Below are 22,954 nucleotides of genomic sequence, written 5' to 3' on the forward strand. Positions count from 1 at the left end.
GCCGCGCTGGTGTGGCTCCACTAATTAGGTGCTTGGACCCTGAGAAGACGCACATGTAAAGTGAGGTGGTGGGCTTGGGGGGAAATAGGGTATAGGTGGGAGGGGGCAGTGGGATGAGAAGAGGGGGTGGGGGAAATTTGGGACGTGCAGGGCTGCAGTGGCCAGAGAAGGAGGCAATTTTCCCCAGCTCCAGGGCTGCGGCTGCCGGGGAGAGATGTCCCCTCCTTCCCAGCCCCAGCTCGGGGGCTGATGCAGCCGGGCAGAGAGAGCACATCCATCGCATTAGAAAGGTAAGACTACAGATATTAAAATATGAGTTGTGTGTGCTTTCGTTTGTAGAACAAAAAAACAATTATTATTAAGTTGTTTTTTTTTTAATATAGTGCTTTTATCCAAAGCGCTTTACAATAGTTAGCTAATGGTACAAGTGGTCCGCGGGAAAAAAAAGTTTGAGAACCACAAGACTAGACTATCTAATCAGAATTTTCATTCTCTATGATTTAAGTAATAGGGACTCCAGGTGACTCTGATAATAGGATCACTGGGAAACTAGTAATTTAAAATAATGCTAGTTCTTCATTCACAAATCCATATAAGACTACTAATATACATTTAACAACCAGACAATAGAAACAGCCAACAGTTTTAAACCTGATGTCCAGAATTGTTTTTATTTATTTATTTATTTATTTACACCCCCACCCCCCACCCCCATTTTAGACCCAGAGCTTGTTGTTGCCCAGGCAGAAACTAGGTGTTTCAGAGCTGCTGTGTCTGGGAATTTTTACTTTATTATTTAATATCTCTACTAAGTAATGTTGGTGAGGAGACCCAGCCCACTTGAACGTGCATAAAGGAAAACTAAAGCAGAGGCAGCAAGGTATCTTCGAAGTCTGAAAGTCTTCTCCTGCAATCTGTGGCCCCAAGAAGCAGCTACCTCTTAACAGAGATTGTTATCCAAACTGAACAATCTACAAGATATAGCTACTGCATTCCATGGAAAATTAAATACCCTCACAATCAATTCAGAACACATGAAACTGGAGGCATATCACACTTAGTGAACTCTGGGCTCTCCTAAAGTAACACATTTAGAACACTGGAATACTGCAAATCCATCAGTAACCCAGATGACTTTTCATTAAGAAGTTGTAAAAAGCGATGAAGAGTCCTGTGGCACCTTATAGACTAACTGACGTATTGGAGCATAAGCTTTCGTGGGTGCTCCAATACGTCTGTTAGTCTATAGGGTGCCCCAGGAATCTGTTGTTTTTTTACAGATCCAGACTACCACGGCTAACCCTCTGATACTTGACACCATTAAGGAGTGGTTATCAAGCTTCTGTGCCCCACAAGGATCTACTACAGGAAACTATTATATTCCTTACTATGTGTGGTACATCAGTTTGATGGATTTTTTTTTTTTAATTAACCAGAACATTGTCTCCAATCCAAGATGTGCAAAGACATTACTTAAAAAAACAAATTAATCAATCATGAATTTACTGCAAAGCAGAACCCCACTAATTTGCAATACTGAATGGAAGTCATCATGGAGTTTATGCAATTCATAAGTTAACAAAGAAGACCTCAATTCTGCAGCTTGCTCAAAACAGGAGGAGCCCTGCACTTATGTGAGTCCCAATTAACATGCATAAGTGCACAGATCCTTTCGTATAGAAAAAGTTGCAGGGCTGGGACTTAAGTAAACCAAAATAACCATTACAAAATATACTGTTTAATTTTACAAATTTAGTTTAAGTTTATGGGAGACAACTGGAAATAAAAAAGCAGGTGCATCATCTCCATTTTGTCTTCATTCCTGTTTCTTACCTCTGGAGTAACTTTTCTACAAATAAAGTTCTGAACAAAGGAGCGGATGTGGATGTGTTCCAGAGGGACTTTCAAACCAGCAAACTCACCAATGCTGCTAAGAACCAGATATATGGACTTTGAAGTCTCTGTATGTATCTGACTGCTTTACCATTTAATAACTCTTCTTGTTCTTCCTTTTTTCCTTATAATAAACCTTTTGCTTTAGACACTAAAGAATTGGCTGGCAGCATGGTATTTTGGGTTAGATCCAAACGAATACTGACCTAGTAACGTGGCTGACCCCAGAAGAACATTTTGTATAGAGAGCAGAGTTTTCTAAATAACTTCTGGACCTATGTACTGATTGGGAGCCAGAGAACTGGAATGCAATAAAGGGGGCTGTGTAATTTTTATTATTTTTTTTTTTTTGCTTCTTGATAACCAGTGTGAGGAATCAGAAGCACTGTTTGTGACTGGCTGGTGAGTTTAACTTCAGTGTTAACCACCAGTTTTGGGCCTATCTGCTCTCCCTTTTGCAGCCTGCCCTGATCTTGGCATTTTCAGCGAAGGCTGTCCCAGGCACACCAGGTCACAGTTCTTTATTTATTTATTTTGTTACTGTACACTTGGTTACCCCTTTAATACCTCTGCATAGTAACATAAGGTATACATTCTTTTAGAAATTATGAAGTCTTTTCTAGTGCTTCAGTGCATTAATAAATGCTTATGCTTTTTAAACTTTTCTTTAAGACTCTTCCTAGTCTCCTTGCAGCAATGCAATTGCCATTACTTCATAATAAACTGGGACAGAATTTTTGGTGGTCTCCAAAGCCAGTGGTATTGTTACTCCACTGATCTACTAGCAATGATTCAGTGTGCGTAATATACACAGAATGCCACATCCAGAGCCCATGTAGATAACATTCCTCATACAATAAAGGGAATTATGCAGGAGATAAAAGGTGTTATAAACTAACGAACACACTTGTTCCAGGAAGAGGTCTATTCAGAATGATCAAATTATCATGACATTGAATTGAAGACATAGGTCAAATCACAGACCTTACGTCAAAATCTTGGAACAGGGTTGGCTTTATTACTCTTTGTGTAGTGCTTTGAGATTGTCAAAAACGATAACTGCAAAGTATTAATATAATAAACAGACATGTACTGATCTACCATAGCACTCTATGTACAAGCATAAACATTTGGATATGTTAAAAAGTAATGATGTTCTCAATAAAAAGGAAATTTACCAGTGATCTTGTTAAGACGAGCTCTCTTTGCCTGAAATGAGTTGCCTAGATTACTTTTCCTCTTGTGCGATAATGTGCTCTCTGCCCGCACAAATGCCATCTTAGGAATGTCCACTACTGGGAATCCTACTTTTAAAGAACAGACATGGAAGAGTTCATTTACAAATTCACATTTCATAAACATTTCTTATCAACTGTAAATATTTCAATGCAAAATATATTCTAAAATGAATTAATAGGCTTTTATGTGCCATAACTGGCAGTTTAAAGATTTACAATTAACAGTACACAGAAAAATATTAACTTATAACTTTGAAATTTCCAGGTAACTGATATTAACTTTGTTGAAATGAACATCAAGATTTACTGATTCAGAGGTAAAAATCTAGATAGCCCTTAAAACATGGAGACATATGTATTACATTGTCTTCAAACATATCTAGAAATCTCCATTATAACCATGAACCTTGAGAATTTAAGTAAAAAAAAAAAAGACACACTCTTAAGGGAAAATGAAATAAAGAGATCTAGAAAAATAAACTACTGATCTCTTCTGAGCCACTTAGGAAGCAGAAATTTGCACATAAATCTAAATAATTAACACTGCTCCAGACTTCAGTATTGAAGTCTACTAAGATACAAACACCATCTTCCTCTAGTCTAGAACCATTGGCAGTATCATTTCGCAATATGAACAAAAGAGATTCTGAGGCTAAGAGTAACTGGGCAGGCAGAAAAAACAGTACACCTCTACCCCGATATAACGCGACCCGATATAACACGAATTCGGATATAACGTGGTAAAGCAGTGCTCCGGGGGGGGCGGAGCTGCACACTCCGGCGGATCAAAACAAGTTCGATATAACGCGGTTTCACCTATTGGCCTCTTGGCTCCCGAGGACAGCGTTATATTGGGGTAGAGGTGTATTTGCAGCCTTTAGAAAAATAAGAACTAGAATATAGTTTGTACCGAACGTTTCACTAGATGTAGGCTCCTCTTCCTTTTTCTGGACTTCCTGTATGATTGTAGAGGTTGAGGTTTCTTCCTTCTTTGAAGGTACTTTAAACCATTTTCTCTCCTCTTTATCTTTATTGCTGTTTGCACTGGTCCGAGGTTTACTTCCTGCTTTGTTCTTGGCTGCTGCTGCAGCAGCTTTGACCAAAGCTATCCAATCCTCCAAAAAGAAAACAAAGGTGGAGGAGCATTAGTAGCAGTTTGCGACATTCAAACAGAATCCATTTACAAATAGTGAGCAATCTCATCCAGAAATTGCCAAGTACATTTATGTTTAGTTTTATGACTATTGCCCATGATTCAGTAAAATGTACTTCCCAAATTGCCTACATATTGTAACTAGAATCTACCTCGTGGATTTAAAAAAAAAAATAACAAAAACACTGCATACAGAAATCTCTATGATTAGCCTTTCAAGCACTATTGTGCCATAATAACTAATCTGTATGCTATAAGAGTTACAGAAATACAGGAACTGTCATACTGAAACAGGCCATTAACTCCGTTATCCTGTCTCTAGCTGTGGCCCTCACTAATCTAGCTATTTCAAATGGAAGACCAATCCCTCTGTGCCCCATACATGTCTTGCAAACTACACAATCCAAGGACAGGAGAATTCTTTCTAACCTAAGCCGTGGATCGGGTAATGACCTGAAGCAATGGTAACTCTGGTAAAGAAATTTCTAGAATAACTGCAAATACTATTCTTACTGTATTAAATTTTCAAGCTTTATCCAATAATCTCAAATGGCTCTATAAACAGCTAATTAACGGTCACAATCCACCTGGAAGGTAGGAAGAGATTATTACCATTTTAGAGATGAGTAGGTAAACTGGCACACAGGGAATTCAAGTGACTTGCCCTTGGCCACACAGTGAGCAGTAGCAGAACCTATGTGTCTTGACCCTGATCCCCTCTTCTAACGACTTGACAACTCTACCACAGTAAGCCATTTGACTTAACATCTTGCAGCAGTGTTTTCCATAGAAAAATTCTGTTACATAAAAACAATTGTATTCACCAACTGAATATATTTTTAAACTTTTTGAATGAAAAGATTTATTATAGACCATCTGACTGTTTTGATCTCATTAAATGTTTTATATGTAGGTACGTACGTTATGTTTAAATTGTACTGTGTGCATGAAAGGTGTTTGCTCTAGGGATATTCTAAGACCACATTTCTTCTCTGTTTGGTAGAGACAGCACTCGGAAAGTAATGAAGTATTTCCTTTATTCATTTAAAATGTGCTGTATTTAATCTGGATTGTTTCCTTGCTACTGTATTATGGGATATATTAAAAAACAGTACCTGATAGATATATCTCCATATATAAAGCCAATCTCAGAGCTGGAAGGGACCTGGAAAGGTCATTGAGTCCAGCCCCCTGCCTTCACTAGCAGGAACAAGTACTGACCATGAAATGTCAACCACTAAGCTATCCCTCCTCCCTTTCACTCTTCCAATCATACTTCATTTCTTTCTAAACTAAACAATCCCAATCCCTTTAATTTCTTTACATATGGAAACCTTTCCATCCAACACCTCTACCAGTTTTTCCAATTACCATTCAGTGGACCTTTTCTATTTTCTGTGCCCCCTTTAAGGTGTCATGGGGACATACCTTCAGTTAAAATCTTTTTTCTGCATTATTCTCTATCCCTTCTTCATACAGCCCAACCTTTAATTCACATTTCTAGCACTGTTTTGCACTAAATATGCATCTCCACTGTGTAATAAACTACACATTTTGTGACAGTGATAGTTTCAACATATCAATAGTAAGCAAGGTCCCTTTTTTAGGACATTAGACACGGATGCAAGAAGATCAAGTAACTTTCCTGTGAAGCTGACTGTTTCTTCTCTATGACATTATTTGCTTCACATTCTCCCCTTATTCTGCGGTCCTCAGGATAAGTTAGTTATGTATGTGTCTGAATATCATTAACTTAGTATTCACTTCCACTGATTTAGCGAATACCAACTACACATTAAAAAGACAAAGGCTACATCTACACTACGGGGGTGGGGGGTCGATTTAAGATACACAAATTCAGCTACGTGAATAGCGTAGCTGAATTAGACGTATCGCAGCCGACTTACCCTGCTGTGAGGACAGCGGCAAAATCGACCTCTGCGGCTTCCCGTCGATGGCGCTTACTCCCACCTCCGCTGGTGGAGTAAGAGCATCGATTTGGGGATCGATTGTCGCGTCCCAACGGGACGCGATAAATCGATCCCCGAGAGGTCGATTTCTACCCGCCGATTCAGGCGGGTAGTGTAGACCCAGCCAAAGTCACTGCCCAAAAGAGTTTCCAGTATGAATCTCTTCTGAGCTAACCTACAAAATTAATTGTAAAAGTGTAGACATGTGGATCTTCAACAACGTATACTATACTCATTTGTGCCGGATGACAAAATTGAAGAAATCCTTCACTTAATGCTACTATATGAAGCTGCACCATTATTTATACAGCACCAGAGATATGGATGGTACTTTATAGATGGGAAAGAAAAGACAGTTCTAGTAACAAAGAGCTTACAATGCAAGAGGCACAACATAGGAAAACAATAGTAAAAAGGAGAAAGGAAGAGAATGTCATGATGATACTTGTAGTTTACATATGCTGGTAGACCCACTTCTACAATTTATATTTAAATTTGTATTTACTTAGTGCAGTTTAGGTCAACAAGTTGATAGATGTGAGCATGTGATGGAACGTACAGATTCTTTCGTGCCCCATAGGTGGCACTGCCCCAGTGATGTCCATAAGTGGGGGTCCTGCTGAGTCAGACAGTGGCATGGTGATTTTGGGGTTAAATCCCAGCAAGGTTTCTAAGGTCAGGCTTTCAAATTCCCATATGAAAGTGCCACCCTGCGAGGAGGGCGACTGGGGCTTGGTTTCTACCTATACTTGTGCACAAGCTTTTTTTTAAGCTCAGAGCCATACAAAGTTTTGAAGGTGCAGGTAAGGAGGAACCACATGGAGGCTGTATGACTAGAAGCCAAGACGGGAAGATCTGGAGACAAGAACTGTCCTATTTATATTGTTTTGTGTTTAACGACTGTTATACACAATGAAGGAAACTGGCCAGAGACTTTGCTAGTCTATTTTTATTTTGGTGGAGTGCCCTATCACAGATAATTTCACGTGTAAGAAACTAAGGGATATATTCTTCTCTTGATAAGCACAGAAATTCCTGTTCGGAAAGAAAGCATCTTCAAATGTAAGCTCAGAGTTTATTTACAAGCCTTTATAAAACTTGTATAAGTAAAAATAAAGAGAAGAAGAAGAAGAAAGGTAGACTCTAAATCTGAATGAGTTTGAAGTCTTTCTTGAATTGGGATTGTTACCAGGTTTCTAACCTAACAGCCAGCCACAATACTGAGATGTAGCCAGACTCTCAGTAACCTGTCATTCAAATAATTTTAATCACATCAGTAACAGTAGCTTTTTTGGCTTGCACTGTATATACAAATTCCAGGATTCAGTTATTACCAAGTCAGAACGGAGCAATCTCAAGTATAGTTCTCATGAAATAAGTTCATCCCCTTCCTCCCCAGTGCTCTGAGTAGCCATTATAAGTCACTTTGTTCTGATTACCCATTGCCTTCAGAATTCCCTATGATCAAACTGCAGCCAACATGGCGGCCTCCACTTCTGAGCCACAATGTTCACCTCAAATGACCTTTTTTCCCCTCAGTATTTCCTCTTTGCCACTTAAGGAAGGCTTAGTTCCTTTCTTTCTCCTCCTACCTCCACTACAAACATTTGTTTAATTAACCTGTCCAGGGCTATATGGGGCAACAGAGTAATAGGCAGCAGTCAGAAGATAAAGCAGCAGCTCCGGTTTTGGACAAATGGGTGGAATTCTGAGAAAAGTCAAAGCAAAAGGATTTGCATAATAACTTATCATTAAGGAAATCACTGCACTCTGGTTAAAAATGGCCCTTGCTAGAGTTCAGGGACTGGCATACTGCATGATTATATAGCAAACCATACAGTCATTACAAAAATCAGATCAACTAAGCCAAACTTCATGAAACTGCATAATAAAGAAATAAGTTAGCAGGAACCATCCAGCATCCCTATACATTGATTGGCTAGATCAATTGCATTTTAAATATAATTAATTTTATAATCTTATAACTGCAACAGTGGGAAGGCAAAAAGCAGTAGCATTTCTAAAATCCATCCCTTCTGCCAACAGCTGGATTCATGTCTTGCCACCTCTCTCTTCAGCTATCACAACTCTTCACTTCTCTATCTAAAATACAGCAGTTATCTTCCTCTTCTGGCACTCCTACCACATTATCCTTCCCACCATGCACATCCACACGCACATCCCTTTCTAGCTCACTGGCTGTTTCGAAATCAAGACTGGATTCCTTGCTCTCACGTTCAACACCCCACACAGCTCTGCCCCACCTATATCTCAGCTCTTGTTTTCTCTATCATCTCTTCTTTGTCTCTGTCCCAACTGTGCCTTTTTTCCTCAGCTTCCTTGTCCTATGTACCAAGTTCCCTCCCTCTCCTTCAAATCCCTCCTCAAAACTCACTTCTTTTGGTTCGATTTCCGTCACTAATCTCAGCTCCGGCGCTATCTGCTCCCTCTCGCGCGCCTAATTATATTGAAGATAAAACAAAAAAACATGAAACAGAACAAATAAGTTATCTGAATTATTTGTAAGTGCTCCCCAAGGGCAGTTTTCATTCTCCCCCTTTTCCATTTCTTCTCTTCCCCACCTCAGTTGCATTTCTGTCTAAATTTTAAAACATAGCTAATCCAAGCAGGAACCCGGTCTGTAGTCGCCCTATAAATAAGAATACAAAAACGTTTGTATAGTTTTTGTTTTTGCCTTTCCACCCTCACAGCTGAAACTTTTGAATACACACAAATACTGTAGTATTAAAAAAAAATTTACTTAGAATGTTTCAAGTTCTACAGTATCACTCACTTTAAGAGACAATGTGAACTTAAAAAAATCACATTTCCATCTGAAAATATTACACCTATTTTTGTTACAAATAACTGCAAAGATTACTGGAATAGAAAAATAAAAAAATAGTCTCTTCTTCAATGTACTTAATTTGTGCATTTGACAATACTTTGGGTATAAGCACTTTCACTGTTCTAATGGTCACTTGCATCACTCATACACTGCTCTTAGGTACACCACAAGAGAGGACACAAATAACAAAGGTAGAAGAAAAAATCCTTATACAAAAATGTTAATGAATGTTATATTTTATATGGACTCATTATTTTAAAGGTGCCAGAGAAATGAATTTGTAGTCAACTTTTAGTGAATTAAAAATATCAAAATGTTACCTCTGTAATTCTCAGGTCAGCTTGCACACTAATGGACAAATTATTTTTGCACACATTCAACATTTTCAGGAAAAAAATGTTGCATGTTAATACCTTACTATTATTTTAAAAAGTAATACAATTTTAAACCTAAATGCCAACTCTCTATACAAGTATTTTTGGGAGGGAAAGGGGCAGGAGGGGGAGAAATCACAACAGGAAAAAAGTTCTGGGTCTAAATTTAACAAATAGTACCACAGGTTCATCTGATGCATGACTTTCATATCAATCAAATTATGTTGGGGGGTATCCTTTGAGAAATCATACAAAAACCTATGCCTGTCAAATAATTCCTGGTAAGTGCCTTCTTTAGAATAAAAGAACAATTTTAGTTTGAAACAAAACTTAGTCTTAGATAACTTTGACCTTCAAACCAAGCTTAAGCTGTATTTTTATTTTTACAACAAAAATACTTTTGAAATAAAGATGGATATTTTTGCCATAGCATAATAAATTTACCTAGCCTCCTGTCCAGCAGTTATATTACTACTTAAAAAATGAAACCCAGAGCCTGCTTTGAGACCAAGAGATTTGTATTCCTGCCTCTGATTTGGGGGACTTAGAAACGTCAAGGTTAATCTCATCTTTCATTTTAAATGTGAACATTTCCTAGCCTGTGTAGAAATCAAAATTAATCACCAAAAATACAAGTTTGTCCCAGTGATTATTCCTCAAGATCTCCACTATAGCCACTCAGGTTTGGCCTCAGACACATGAAATCCAACACCACAAGTGTCTCAATATTTGAAGATAAGCAGAATAATTTATTGCGCTTATAAGAGTGCCATTTAGGCTGCTATCTAGGGCACTAGCACTCCTACAGACTTCCTCCTGTCACTCGCTGGTTGTTTCAACCTAGCTTTTGTTTCTCAGCTGAGAAGCCACAGTGACCTTTAGCTGCAGAGTAGTATCTCAATAGTGCAACAGACGACATGATTTAGTGGAACAAGCAAAGGACTAAGAGCAAAGACCTTCTGAACTCTAATCCAAGCTCACTATTCTTCTTTATTCAAGTCGCAGCCTCCCTGCCTAAGTTTCCCTATTTGTAAAATCGAATGAAACAATCGAACTTCTTACCTCACTGGGTCACACAATTAATGTTTGTACAGAAACTCAACAGAATGTACATAACCATCCAGCAAGAGGCTGATGGTAATGGGACTATTAAAAAAAAAATGGGTGGGGGGATTAAAGTCTGAAGATGCCTCAAAATAATCCACTACCTGTCCTTCTCCAAAGTCCTAACTTTATTTGCATGATTGTCATATTATGCTTTAAAGCTCTCAGTTACACAGAAGCATAAGCAGAATAATTTATTGCGTTTATAAGAGTGCCATTTGGGCTGCCATCTATGGCACTAGCACTCCTACAGACAAATTATTGTTTAAAAGGCCCTCCCATTTCTCCATTTGAAAATAGTCATATAATAACCAAACCCAGTAATTTATTCATTTTTATAAGTCATTTTCCAGAGCAGATTAGACATTTGAATTCTGCTCTTCCAAGAACAATTTCTTGAAAAACTGGGGATTATAACTATTTGCGTTTTATCAATTTACTCGCTTCTTTTAGCAAGTTTCAGACAATCATTTCATTTTTTTAAAATAGCTAAAATTTCTCATTACCAGCACAATTACTCTAAAAAGATTATTGCTCAAAGCAGGCTTCATACAAATTTGGAGACTGGATAAAACTTGGATAAAATTCCTAAGTATTTAAGTTAAAATCCTGCTATTGATCTTAGATTGTATCTCATAACCTGCCTCCCTTACTGGTAGGGTGCTACTCTCTTCTGTGACGGCATTGAGACTGTTACAGATAAAGGAATATCAGCCCACCTCCAAAAGGTTTGGCATAGGGAGATAAAAAAATGAACCAACTGTGAATTAATAGAAGAAGGTGGTAGAAATCTGACATTGTAACAAATCCACCAGCAGCGGCCCACTGATGGCCTCTTCTAAAGGGCCACAAAGACCAAGGAGGAGAGAACCTGTTAGGTCCTATGTGGTCCTGGGTTGGGACCATTGGAAAGAGAACAGTCAAGGAACAGATGAGCCAGTGAGGAGAGCATACAGCACTCAGAGGTTTCATAATTGAAGTGACATCACTAGCACAGCACATGCTAAGGGAGCCCCTGCAGTTAAGAACTGGTGAACCAACATATTGAGGGACCTAAAGAGAAGGCAGCAGCAAGTTTAAAATCATTTGTGTTACATGGCCCTTCCTGCATGGGGCATTCAGCAGATAATTTGTTCTCAGTTCACTGTTAATATCACATGCCCTGTTTAGTAGTCAACACAAACAAGCAAGAAAAGACGCCTAATATCCTCACCTGCCCTTTGGCATCCTCAGGCATAGATTTGATATGCATCCTTTTTAGGCATCGAATAACTCCATCATAGAACTGTACTGTGAAGGTTCCTAAAACAGGATTGATGCAATCACTATGAGCAGTTAGAAACATACCTACCTCACTACTTCCCCAAAATACTACAAATACACAGTCATTTCAGACCCAGTCCTGCATGTGACATCAGTGAGTGCTTTGGCTCTGCAAATACTATAAGATTAAGAATCTATTTAAAATTCTTCCCTTCATAGTTACAGTCACATATCCTCCTTGGATCACATCAAGATTAAAAGGGACACAATCAAGACAGAAGCGCTTAAAAAACCCTCTTTATTCACAATGAAAAACTCAGTGTTGAGTTCTATGGGACTATAAGATGAGACAAGCGCATAAAGTTACTGAGATATGTGTTTGTGGTTTCAGGACCTTGGACAGTTGAACTAAAACTGTAAAACTTATTTTATATGATTACATCCTTCATTTCTCACAACTTGGACAATAAGTAGTGCTTCATTTTTGTTTATAAATTTCCAATTTATTCATCCAATGATGCCACATATTATCAGTACATATAAACCCACACCCAAGAACAATTCTCATTAGTTTTTAAATACAATAAAAGCATTGCAATAGATTTAAAGACAAAACAAAGCAAACATCAAAACTACTTTAAATTTTATGCCTAAACTAGCTGGCATTTTCCTTTTAATATTGAATTTACTTTATCTTATTTCACGGATTACCAAAGCTCAAAAATGAGATTTTGAATGTTTTCTAGAAGAATTGAGGTACTGTAAGCATATAAATGTAAATCCAAACCAACAGTACTGTGAAGGGTTCTATAATATTGAGGCAAGGATATTCATCTCGCTACTATAAATGAAAGTTACATTACCATTGAGTGGAGGAGGTACCCCAAGTTTTTAATTTCATAGAAATGAAAGATGGTAAATGCTCACAAGATCAAACCCATTCCTCCCCTTACAGAATAGCAATACTTCCTACAGTATATTTAACGCAGTGAATAAAACCGTATGTAAACACATTTTAATTTTAAAACAGGAGTATAGCAGTGTTCCTGGTAAACAAACAGAAGTACTTACAGATGCACTGTATTTATATACATACCCTCCTTATTAATTGCTTCAATCTTAGCAGGATAATATCGACAGTCTGTCCAACGAGCTAGCACCTCTTCTCCAGGTTTAAAATCCTATTTCAAACATTTTTAATTGTTAATATCTTGCCCTGCAAACCTTTCCTAAACAAACTTAAGTTTTATAACTTAGCGATATTTACCTTGAAAAATAATTAATACCATCAGGTTTGGCAGAATTCAATTTTTACTTTTTATAACTTTGACAAATAATATTGATCTTTATTTTTAAGCATTTTTAAAATGTTTAGTGATCAAAATTTTGACAATTCTTGAAGGGTGGGGGTCAGACAATTATTTAATGACAGTAGCTGCTGACATTCATGAAGTTAAAAGCTTTATAACTGTTAAAACACAAATTACCTATATCACGTCAAAATATACTAATTAAAATTTACAAAGTAAATATCTTTAAGTTCTCAAGCAGCTTTTTTTTTTTTTTTTTTTAATTTGCCTATGTGTAAATTTTCATCTTATGGCTGTCAAGCCATTAATCACTGTTAAACAATAATAGAATACCATTTATTTAAATATTTTTGGATGTTTCCTACATTTTCAAATATATTTATTTCAATTACAACACAGAATACAAATATGAATCTTTAGCGAATCTGGCATGTAAATACTTTGCAATGCCATGCAAATGCCTGTTTTCACTTTCTAGTGACATTGTAAATAAGAAGAGGGCAGCATTATCTCCTGTAAATGTAAACAAACTTGTTTGTCTTAGTGATTGGCTGAACGAGAAGTAGGACTGAATGGACCTGTAGGCTCTGAAGTTTTACACTGTTTTGTTTTTCAGTGCAGTTATGTAACCAAAAAAAAATAATCTATATTTGTAAGTTGCACTTTCACAAGAGATTGCACTACAGTACTTGTTTGAGGTGAATTGAAAAATAATATTTTTTATCATTTTTACAGTGCAAATATTTGTAATCAAAAATAATATACACTTTGATTTAAGTTACTACACTGAATACAATATGTATGAATATGTAGAAAAACATCCAAAATATTTAATAAATTTCAATTGGTATTCTATTGTTTAACAGTGCGATTAAAACTGCGATTAATTGCAATAAATTTTTGAGTTAATAACGTGAGTTAAATGATTAATCGACAGCCCTAATTATCACTGATGGAAATATGTTTTCATCTGTTTGTGTTTTTATGGTGAAATTGATGTTTGCAGGCATTAACTGATAAAAATCTAATCCTTCCAGGCCTAAATAAAATAATTTAGGCAAGGAGTCAGAAAAAAATTAATTTGCTACTTACAACAAATTCATCATCATCTTTTAGCCCTTCTTTCCTTAGTGCTGGTCTTTCCAGGGGTCGTAATCTATTGCTGTCCCAATAAATCCACTCATCATAGCGATGACTCCAACGTTCAAAATGGACCAACATCTTCCCCTCTTCATAATCTATTTTCTCAATGCGAGATGGATACCTTGAACAACAACAAAAGGAAAGGTGTCAATTGTGCAACTTTTCCCAGCAATGTTTTGCATAAAGACGTACTCATGTAACAGTTTAAACTACTTTGGTGGTGTTAGCTGCACCATCATTTGGTACTAAGAATCAGTTTGGATTTGAAAGAAGTTTTAAACATGTTAAATTGTTGATATGACAATACCTAGCTGCAAAATCCTCTACATACATTAAAGATGGGTCACTGTTCTGTCTTAGGGTACGTCCAGACTACCCGCCGAATCGGCGGGTAGTAATCAATCTATCGGGGATCGATATATCGCGTCTCATCTAGACGCGATATATCGATCCCCGAACGCGCTTCCGTCGACCCCGGAACTTCACCAGGGCGAGCAGCGGTAGCAGAGTCGATGGGGGAGCTGCGGCCGTCGATCCCGTGCCGCAAGGACCCGAGGTAAGTCGAAATAAGATACGTCGACTTCAGCTACGCTATTCCCGTAGCAGAAGTTGCATATCTTACATCGACACCCCTGCCCCCTCCCCGCCCCAGTGTAGACCAGCCCTTACAGCCATACAATTGTGAAAATTCAGATTTAAGGCTCAAACTACTAGGTAATGTTAAGATGCATGCCTTATTTGGGTTAAATATTGGAAGTTTCATGCTTAGCTTTGTATTCATAATTTTGTTGATTAAAGCAAGAACAGACGGGTTTGTTTCTTTTCCTGGAGGGATAGAGGGGTGGTGAATTGGCTTTAGAAAAAATAAATTCATTACTTTTAATGTAATAAACTAATAAATGTTCCACATACTTGCTTCATTGATTTCAGGCACATCCAAGCTGCTAACTAATCAAAAACAATTGGAGTTGACAGAATATTCCTTTTGAATCCAATCTGTTGACTAATTTGCAGATCAGCTCCACGGACTTTGTCACTACCGAATCTAATGCGCAGTCATTTTTCAATATTTATATTTTTTAAATTGCACATTTATTAAAAACAAAAAACACCAGTATTAAGGACTGTGGGTTCTAATTGCCCCTCAAACTTTACATATAATCAGCAGAATCAACTACATGTGGCCCTCAATCAGAACAACTCTTCATCACCTAAAGCTAGAATTTAACATGGATTTTAACTACCCCCTACTTTGGGATTTGTATAACCTGTATTGAGTTTGGCAAAGAGATTTCCCATTTTTCAAATCTTTAGCATCTGTGGGAATACATAATAATCAGGGTGGTGCATTTAGATTCCACAAGAATCAAGCCACATTATTTAGTTTGTTTTTTTAAGGGCTATTTTGGCTTTAGGGAGCCACTAGTTGGGCAGAAACAAATCTCATCTTCTCACAGAATGCCCACCATCAATATAACTAGATTACATTATTTCAGTTCCATAAAGCGCATGCAAGACTGGTGTGCTAAAAAGAGAACGAATACATAAGTGGATCTGAAAACACAAAGCACCTTCTAAAACTATCTGGTGGATTTTTTAAGTTTAAGAAATTTCCTCCCACGTTAATATTTTGGGAATCCAGGTTAACCTAGAAACAATTTCTTGGGAAGTTCTACACTTCCAAAAAATAGGAGTGACAACGGAAGAGAAAACGACAGAGATCCTGGAGCTACTGAAAGAAGAACAGGAGTACTTGTGGCACCTTAGAGACTAACAAATTTATTAGAGCATAAGCTTTCGTGGACTACAGCCCACTTCTTCGGATGCATATTGGGCTGTAGTCCACGAAAGCTTATGCTCTAATAAATTTGTTAGTCTCTAAGGTGCCACAAGTACTCCTGTTCTTCTTTTTGCGGATACAGACTAACACGGCTGTTACTCTGAAACTTGGAGCTACTGAAACATTTATTGAAAAGAAATGTTCCCGTTAAAGAAGGGCTGCCTATTTCCAAAGCAGGAGACACAATCTACATTCTGCAACAATGAAAATGTTCCCTCAACATTAAAGGGTGGCAGCTGCTGCAGTCATTTTCTATTCCTACTGCATATTCCCTTACCCTGAAGCACTGTGCCACCTGATATTGAAAGAGATACTATCAGCTTTGTTATTTTCAAATTTCTGACACAGCAACCTTTAAACAGTAAATCCTGATTTAAAAAAACAAAAACACTTTCTATGAAGTTTAGGGATTTTCTTCTTCCCTGATGCTTATCAAGTTATTTTTCAGCAAGAGTGGGCAAACAGACAGCACAATACGTGCCTGGGCCCATCTCAATTCCCTCCTCTCTCTGTGCTCATTCTGGCCTGCCTTTTCTTCATCATCAGCAACTAAGGTCTCCCAATATCTAAACTGCAGACCTGCAGAAGAATTCCAGGGTGTGAAGAACTCCCATCTCACTTGAAATTACCCTATTCTATTTTCCAGATTCCTATTGTTCCCTAGTGCCAGGAAGGTATCTAGGAAAGGAAGGAAGTCTTCCCAGATCTCAAATTTATATCACTTCCTGATCTCTTGTAGAGCTTTCCATCTCCAAAACAGACAGTGTGTCCTCATCGTTGTGTCCTCATTGTTCCTATACAGTGCCTCTTCCCTATTTTGTATTGTTCTGTGGCTGGTAGATTGAAGCCTTGGCTACACTTGGGGATTCACAGCGCTGACGTGGCAGCGCTGTGAAGCGCGAGTGTAGTCGCGCCGCCAGCGCTGCGAGAGCTCGCTCGCAGCGCTGCGAGAGCTCCACCTCTCTGAGGGGAATAGCTTGCAGCGCTGCGAGCGAGCGTGCTTTACAGCACTGCACTCGGGGGGGGGGGTGCGTTTTCACACCCCTGAGCGCAGCAAGTTGCAGCGCTGTACAGCGCCAGTGTAGCCAAGGCCTTAGTTCTCTGGCTATTAGCTGTCTGGTAAAATTTCCAAGCCCTACAGGGGGTGCATGTATTGGTCTGAGCAGAACAGAGGGAGGGATAAACTGGTGAAATACAGACGTGACCACGCTTTTGGGAGAAATGGAAAACAATATGAAAGGCAGAAATTGTAAATGAGGCAGTAGAGAACACAGTATATGGAAAAAGAATGAGAGAGGAAGAAGACACTAAAGACAACTTAGTAAAAGGTGCACAACAATCTAATACAGAACAAAAAAAATTAAAGACTGAAGATAGGGATATTCTGTAACAAAAAATAAGATGCTGTAAGTAGGACTGGTCGAGTATTATTCAGAAAATCTATTACTTGAACAAAACCAGTGACGTTTGTTGAATATGATATTCAACAAATATATCTGTCCGCTGGTTGATCTGCTTTAGCTGTAAGATACATTTTAACAAGTTATTAGCTAGAAAAGTGACTGACCGTAGTCTGTTAATATCTTTTAACTGAAATAAATGTTACATTTAAACATAATTCTGTGAAGTTATAAGGGATACCATTCCTCTGAGGTCAGAGGAGTGCAGCTGGCTGATTAGCCCCACCCACACCTGAGAAGAGAGATGGAACTTAGGGTACGTCTATACTTACCTCCGGGTCCAGCGGTAAGCAATCGATCTTCTAGGATTGATTTATCACGTCTTGTCTAGATGCGATAAATCGATCCCGGAAGTGCTCACCGTCGACGCTGGTACTCCTGCTCTGCGAGAGGAGTACACAGAGTCGACGGGGGAGCCTGCCTGCCACGTGTGGACCCGCGGTAAGTTCGAACTAAGATACTTCGACTTCAGCTACGTGAATAACGTAGCTGAAGTTGCGTATCTTAGTTCGAAGTGGGGGGGTTAGTGTGGACCAGCGCCCAGTTACAGTATAAAAGAGGACAGCAGGAAGCGTGGGGGCAGGGGAGCATCCTGGGCTGCCTTGGTCTCTCTTTATAGGCTTATTGAAACAAATTTCGGTTAGAGTCATTCCTTAATGGGGCACACTTCCAGGAGGTAGCTCAACAGCTCCAGGACCTAGCTACCCAATGGATATACCTGGAAGCCAAGATGGTGGTGGAGCTCATGGAAAATATTATCTTGGAACCATAGCTGCACATCCTCCTTATGGAGGTTCAAACACATCTGCCGTGGAGGAAGCGGAGACAACCAAAAGGTTCTCGGAGGCAGAATTGCCTAGGAGTTCGGACCCGAGGCCCTTCATGATCCCAATAAAAATAGGGCCAAACATGGGGAAGTGGTATGGACAAACTCTACTTCAACAGGACTTAGATCTGTGGCTTTGGGTCAGACAAGAGTGATCAGTCCAGATTTCCTGCATCCATGGAGAAATCCATACATACCCAATGGCATCTGTAATTTTGCAGGCAGCAGACCAGATAGGGCACCTCCAGATAGGATCACCTACCCCAGCCAGTGATCCTGGGACACAACTGCACACATCTTCGGATCCTCCTCAGAAGAGAATCTGTTCCCTCCACCTCAGACACCCTTCAGATGCAAGAAAAGCCCCCCACACCCAGATGCCTGGGACCTATTCCCCATTGTTCACTCTGATCTTTTTGAAGTCTCATGAAGGTCCCAAGGCTCACAGAAACAGCCAAAGTCATCTCAGAAGGGAGGACGAGCCTAGGTCTGTGCCATGGAGCCTGAAGAAGAACTTTCCCAAAGGATAGGCCCTAGAGAAGGAATACCCCAACAGTCTGTAAGTTATCCCCTACCCACATACACTGGAGAGCTCCTTCCCGTCCTAGACAATAGCATCCTGAGTTACACCGTTGACATTGTGGCAGCTCAACATGATGACCAGAAGCTCTGGGAATGTTTTAACCAATTCAGCACAATCAACACGATGGTCACCTCTGAACACTTATCTCGCCAGCTGCCCCGCTTTGAATTCCATGAGACATCTCCAAATTAAAGAATCCAGATATGAACTCCTAGTCCCCAAGCCCGATCAGTGGGAGCTGCTATGGCCACCCCATACTCTTCCATGGCAAGACACCTAGGTAAGGTGAAAACCCAAGAAAGACTGTTGGCCTGATTCTTTTGGTTAGGGATATATAAAGAGGTAGCCGATTTCTGCTTACTGTGCCCCAACTGACAAAAAGTAACCCAAAAGAGATGGGGGAGGGAGAAGAGGTTCTGGGGCCTCAGCCACCTAAACTGGCCAAAACTGGGATTGAGGAGGTGCCACCTGGGGAAGAGCTGCCTAATAAGCAGAAAAAGCAAACCAAACACCCTCCCAAGAACTTACAAGGTAGTGGTCTTCCCCACTAACAGAACAAACCTCCTTGATCACACTCCACATCTACATAGGGCCAAGAGCCAAGCCCATTAGAAAGTCATATCAAATCCCAGAAAGCATGAAACCTGTTAGTTAAAGAAGTACAGGAATTGTTAAGATTGGGAGTAACTGAGGAATCTCATGGCCTCTGGCATAGTCCAGGGATTTTGGTACCAAAGCTGGATGGGACCTTCCAATTTTGTATAGATTTCCATCACATAAATGTAATTTCTGATTATGATGCATATTCGATGCCTTGAGCGGATGAACTGCTGAATCGTCTTGGTCAAGCCCATTTTATCACAACATTAGATCTAACTAAGGGCTATTGGCAAATTTCCCTTACTATCAACTCCCAGTGGACCTATTCCATTTTGTTGCCATGCCCTTTGGTTTGCATGAGGGTCCAGCCACCTTTCAAAGGCTGATGGACCAAGTGTTATGGCCCCACCTTCATCATGCTACAGCGTACCTAGATTATGTGGCGGTCTACAATCAGGACTGGCCCACCCACCTCCAGAACCTAGCAGCAGTCCTTCAAGCCCTAGGAGATGTCCATTTAACAGTAAACCTAAAGAAGGCCAGGGTGGGAAAACAGGATATGAAATATTTGGGGAATCTAGTGGGGAACAGTAAGGTATAACCCCTAATGGACAAACTTGAGGTGCTAGCAAACACCTCCATACCAAGAACTAAAAAGCGGGTCTGGGCCTTCCTAGGTCTATAAAGGTACAGAAGAGGTGTGCCTGACTTTGCCTTATTAGCAACACCTCTTACTGACCTTGTGAAAAAAAATCAGCCCCTTAACAACTCATGTGCTACCCCCAGTGTGATTAAGCATTTTAGAAAATTAATCTGATTCTATGCAACAAGCCAGTATTGCACAGACCTGATTTCTCTTGAGAATGCATTCTCCAGACATCTACCACCATGGGTGCAGTGCTAGTCTAAACCTTCCATGAACAAGAGCACCCTAATCCTTTACATAAGTAGAGGAAACCCAGTACTATGTCATTAAGAAAGAATGCCATACAATTGGCTGTAAAGCCACTCAGACACCACTTGTGTTTGGAACATTCTTTGTTTGGGTCACTGACCATGTGGCACTGAAGTGGCGGCAAACCATGAAAGACCTGTGTGACATGTTGGTACTTAGCCCTACAGCCCTTTCAATTTCAAATAAGAGTATCAGCCCGGGTAGGACCATAGGAATGCTTCTTTTCAAGACCGGAAAAAAAAAAAAAAAAAAGACTACATGCTTGGCGGTGAGAGCCTCAAAACACCCACTCAAGAGGGGAGGGGAAAAGTATGGGAAGGTATAAGGGATACCATTCCTCTTGGGTCAGAGGAGTGCAGCTGGATGATTAGCCCCTCCTACTATACCTGAGAAGAGAGTTGGAACTTAATTTGCTGATCCTTACAAAAGACAGCAGCAGAAAATGGAAGGGGGGACTGGAACACATGGGCTGTGTTCCCAATGGACTGCTACTGGAGTGACAGCAGAGAGAAATTGCTCCAGAAACCAAATGGACAGAAGGGAAACTGTGTGAAGTGCTTTGTTACTGAGGCGCTGAGATAAGAGCCAGGAAGTTTTGGGTTGCTGAGGTTACTGGCGTGAGGGAGAGATTTGGAGGAAGGGACTAGTTGGCCTGCACAGACTTTGAGGGAAGAGTCTATGAGGTTTTGATTTGTTTTGTTAGGAAGTCTTAAAATAAAAGAACGAACCCTGCTGAAAATTGCTTCCCTGGATTCTGTGGGAGAGCTCTGATAGAACTAACTCAGGGAGCGAGCTGGCTCAGCAAGAATAAAACCTGGTCCAGTAGGAGAAGGGAGCTTTAAGATAAGCCCCAATCTTTTACAAATACACAGTGGTATTTTCCATTAAACAATATTTCTCAAGCATAGATTTGTAGGCAGGCCAGAATGATGAGTTGCAATACAAAAAAAGAAAATCAGAAATTATTATTAGCTAGAGATATAAAGGGTAACAAGAAAACATTTTACAAATACATTAGAAGCAAGAGGAAGACGAAGAACAGGGTAGGCCCATTACTCAATGATGGGGGGAGAACAATAACATAAAATGTTGAAATGGCAGAGGTGCTTAATGACTGTTTTGGTTTTCACCAAGAAGATTGGTGGTGATTGCAAGTCTAACATAGTGAATGCCAGTGGAAATGAGGTAGGATCAGAAGAGGATAAAATAGGGAAAGAACAATTTAAAAATTACTTATACAAATTAGATGTCTTCAAGTCACCAGGACCTGATGAAATGCATCCTAGAATACTCAAGGAGCTGACTGAGGAGATATCTGAGCCATTAGCAATTATCTTTGAAAAGTTACGGAAGATGGGTGAGATTCCAGAAGCCTGGAAAAGGGCAAATACAGTGCCAATCTATAAAAAGGGAAATAAGGACAACCCAGGGAATTACAGGCCAGTCAGTTTAACTTCTGGACCCAGAAAAATAATGGAGCAAATAATTAAGCAATCCATTTGCAAACATCTAGAAGATAATAAGGTGATAAGTAACAGTCAGCATGGCTATGTCAAGAACAAATCTTGTCAAACTAACCTGATAGCTTTCTTTGGCAGGGTAATAAGCCTTGTGGATGGTGGGGAAACCGGTAGACTTGGTATATCTTGACTTTAGTAAAGCTTTTGATACTGTCTCGCATGACCATCTCATAAACAAACTAGGAAAATCCAACCTAAATGGAGCTACTATCAGGTGGGTGCAAAACTGGTTGGAAAACTGTTCCCAGAGAGTAGTTATCAATGATAAACAGTCATTCTGGGAGGGCATAACAAGTGGTGTCCCAGAGTGATCAGTTCTGGGTCCAGTTCTGTTAAATATCTTCATCAATGATTTAGATAATGGCATAGAGAGTACACTTATAAAGTTTGTAGACGATACCAAGCTGAGAGGGGTTGCAAGTACTTTGCAGGATAGGATTATAATTCAAAATGATCTAGACAAACAGGAGAAATGGTCTGAAGTAAAAGGATGAAATTCAATAAAGACAAATGCAAAGTACTTCATTTAGGAAGGAACAATCAGTTGCACACATACAAAATAGGAAATGACTGCCTAGGAAGGAGTATTGTGGAAAGGGATCTGGGAATCATAGTGGACCACAGGCTAAATATGAGTTAACAGTGTAACGCTATTGCAAAAATAGCTAACATCATTCTGGGATGTATTAGCAGGAGTGTTATAAACAAAACACAAGAAGTAATACTTCTTGATTAGCTCTCAACTGGAGTACTGTGTCCAGTTCTGGCCGCCACATTTCAGGAAGGATGTGGACAAATTGGAGAGAGTCCAAAGAAGAGCAACAAAAATGATTAAAGGTCTAGAAAACATGACCTACGAAGGAAGATTGAAAAA

General features: G+C 39.4%; 1 protein-coding gene across 10 annotated transcripts in view; it reads right to left on the minus strand.

Annotated features, from left to right (window-relative positions):
* The window catches only part of PHF20L1 (PHD finger protein 20 like 1), an 83,599-nt gene that overhangs the window by 51,041 nt on the left and 9,604 nt on the right, over positions 1-22,954 (minus strand). For 5 of the 10 annotated variants that reach the window (XM_054018182.1, XM_054018187.1, XM_054018188.1 and 2 more), the window contains exons 3-8: positions 14,246-14,417; positions 12,940-13,024; positions 11,794-11,882; positions 8,650-8,712; positions 4,042-4,246; positions 3,072-3,200 (exon numbers count right to left, since the gene is read on the minus strand). In XM_054018182.1, the coding sequence (XP_053874157.1) occupies positions 3,072-3,200; positions 4,042-4,246; positions 8,650-8,712; positions 11,794-11,882; positions 12,940-13,024; positions 14,246-14,417 (743 nt within the window). The remainder of the gene's footprint in view (positions 1-3,071; positions 3,201-4,041; positions 4,247-8,649; positions 8,713-11,793; positions 11,883-12,939; positions 13,025-14,245; positions 14,418-22,954) is intronic. The other 5 variants (XM_054018189.1, XM_054018184.1, XM_054018190.1 and 2 more) reach the window with 3 other exon arrangements.

The sequence above is a fragment of the Malaclemys terrapin genome, chromosome 2, assembly GCF_027887155.1.
Source record: "Malaclemys terrapin pileata isolate rMalTer1 chromosome 2, rMalTer1.hap1, whole genome shotgun sequence".
Lineage (NCBI taxonomy): Eukaryota > Metazoa > Chordata > Testudines > Emydidae > Malaclemys > Malaclemys terrapin.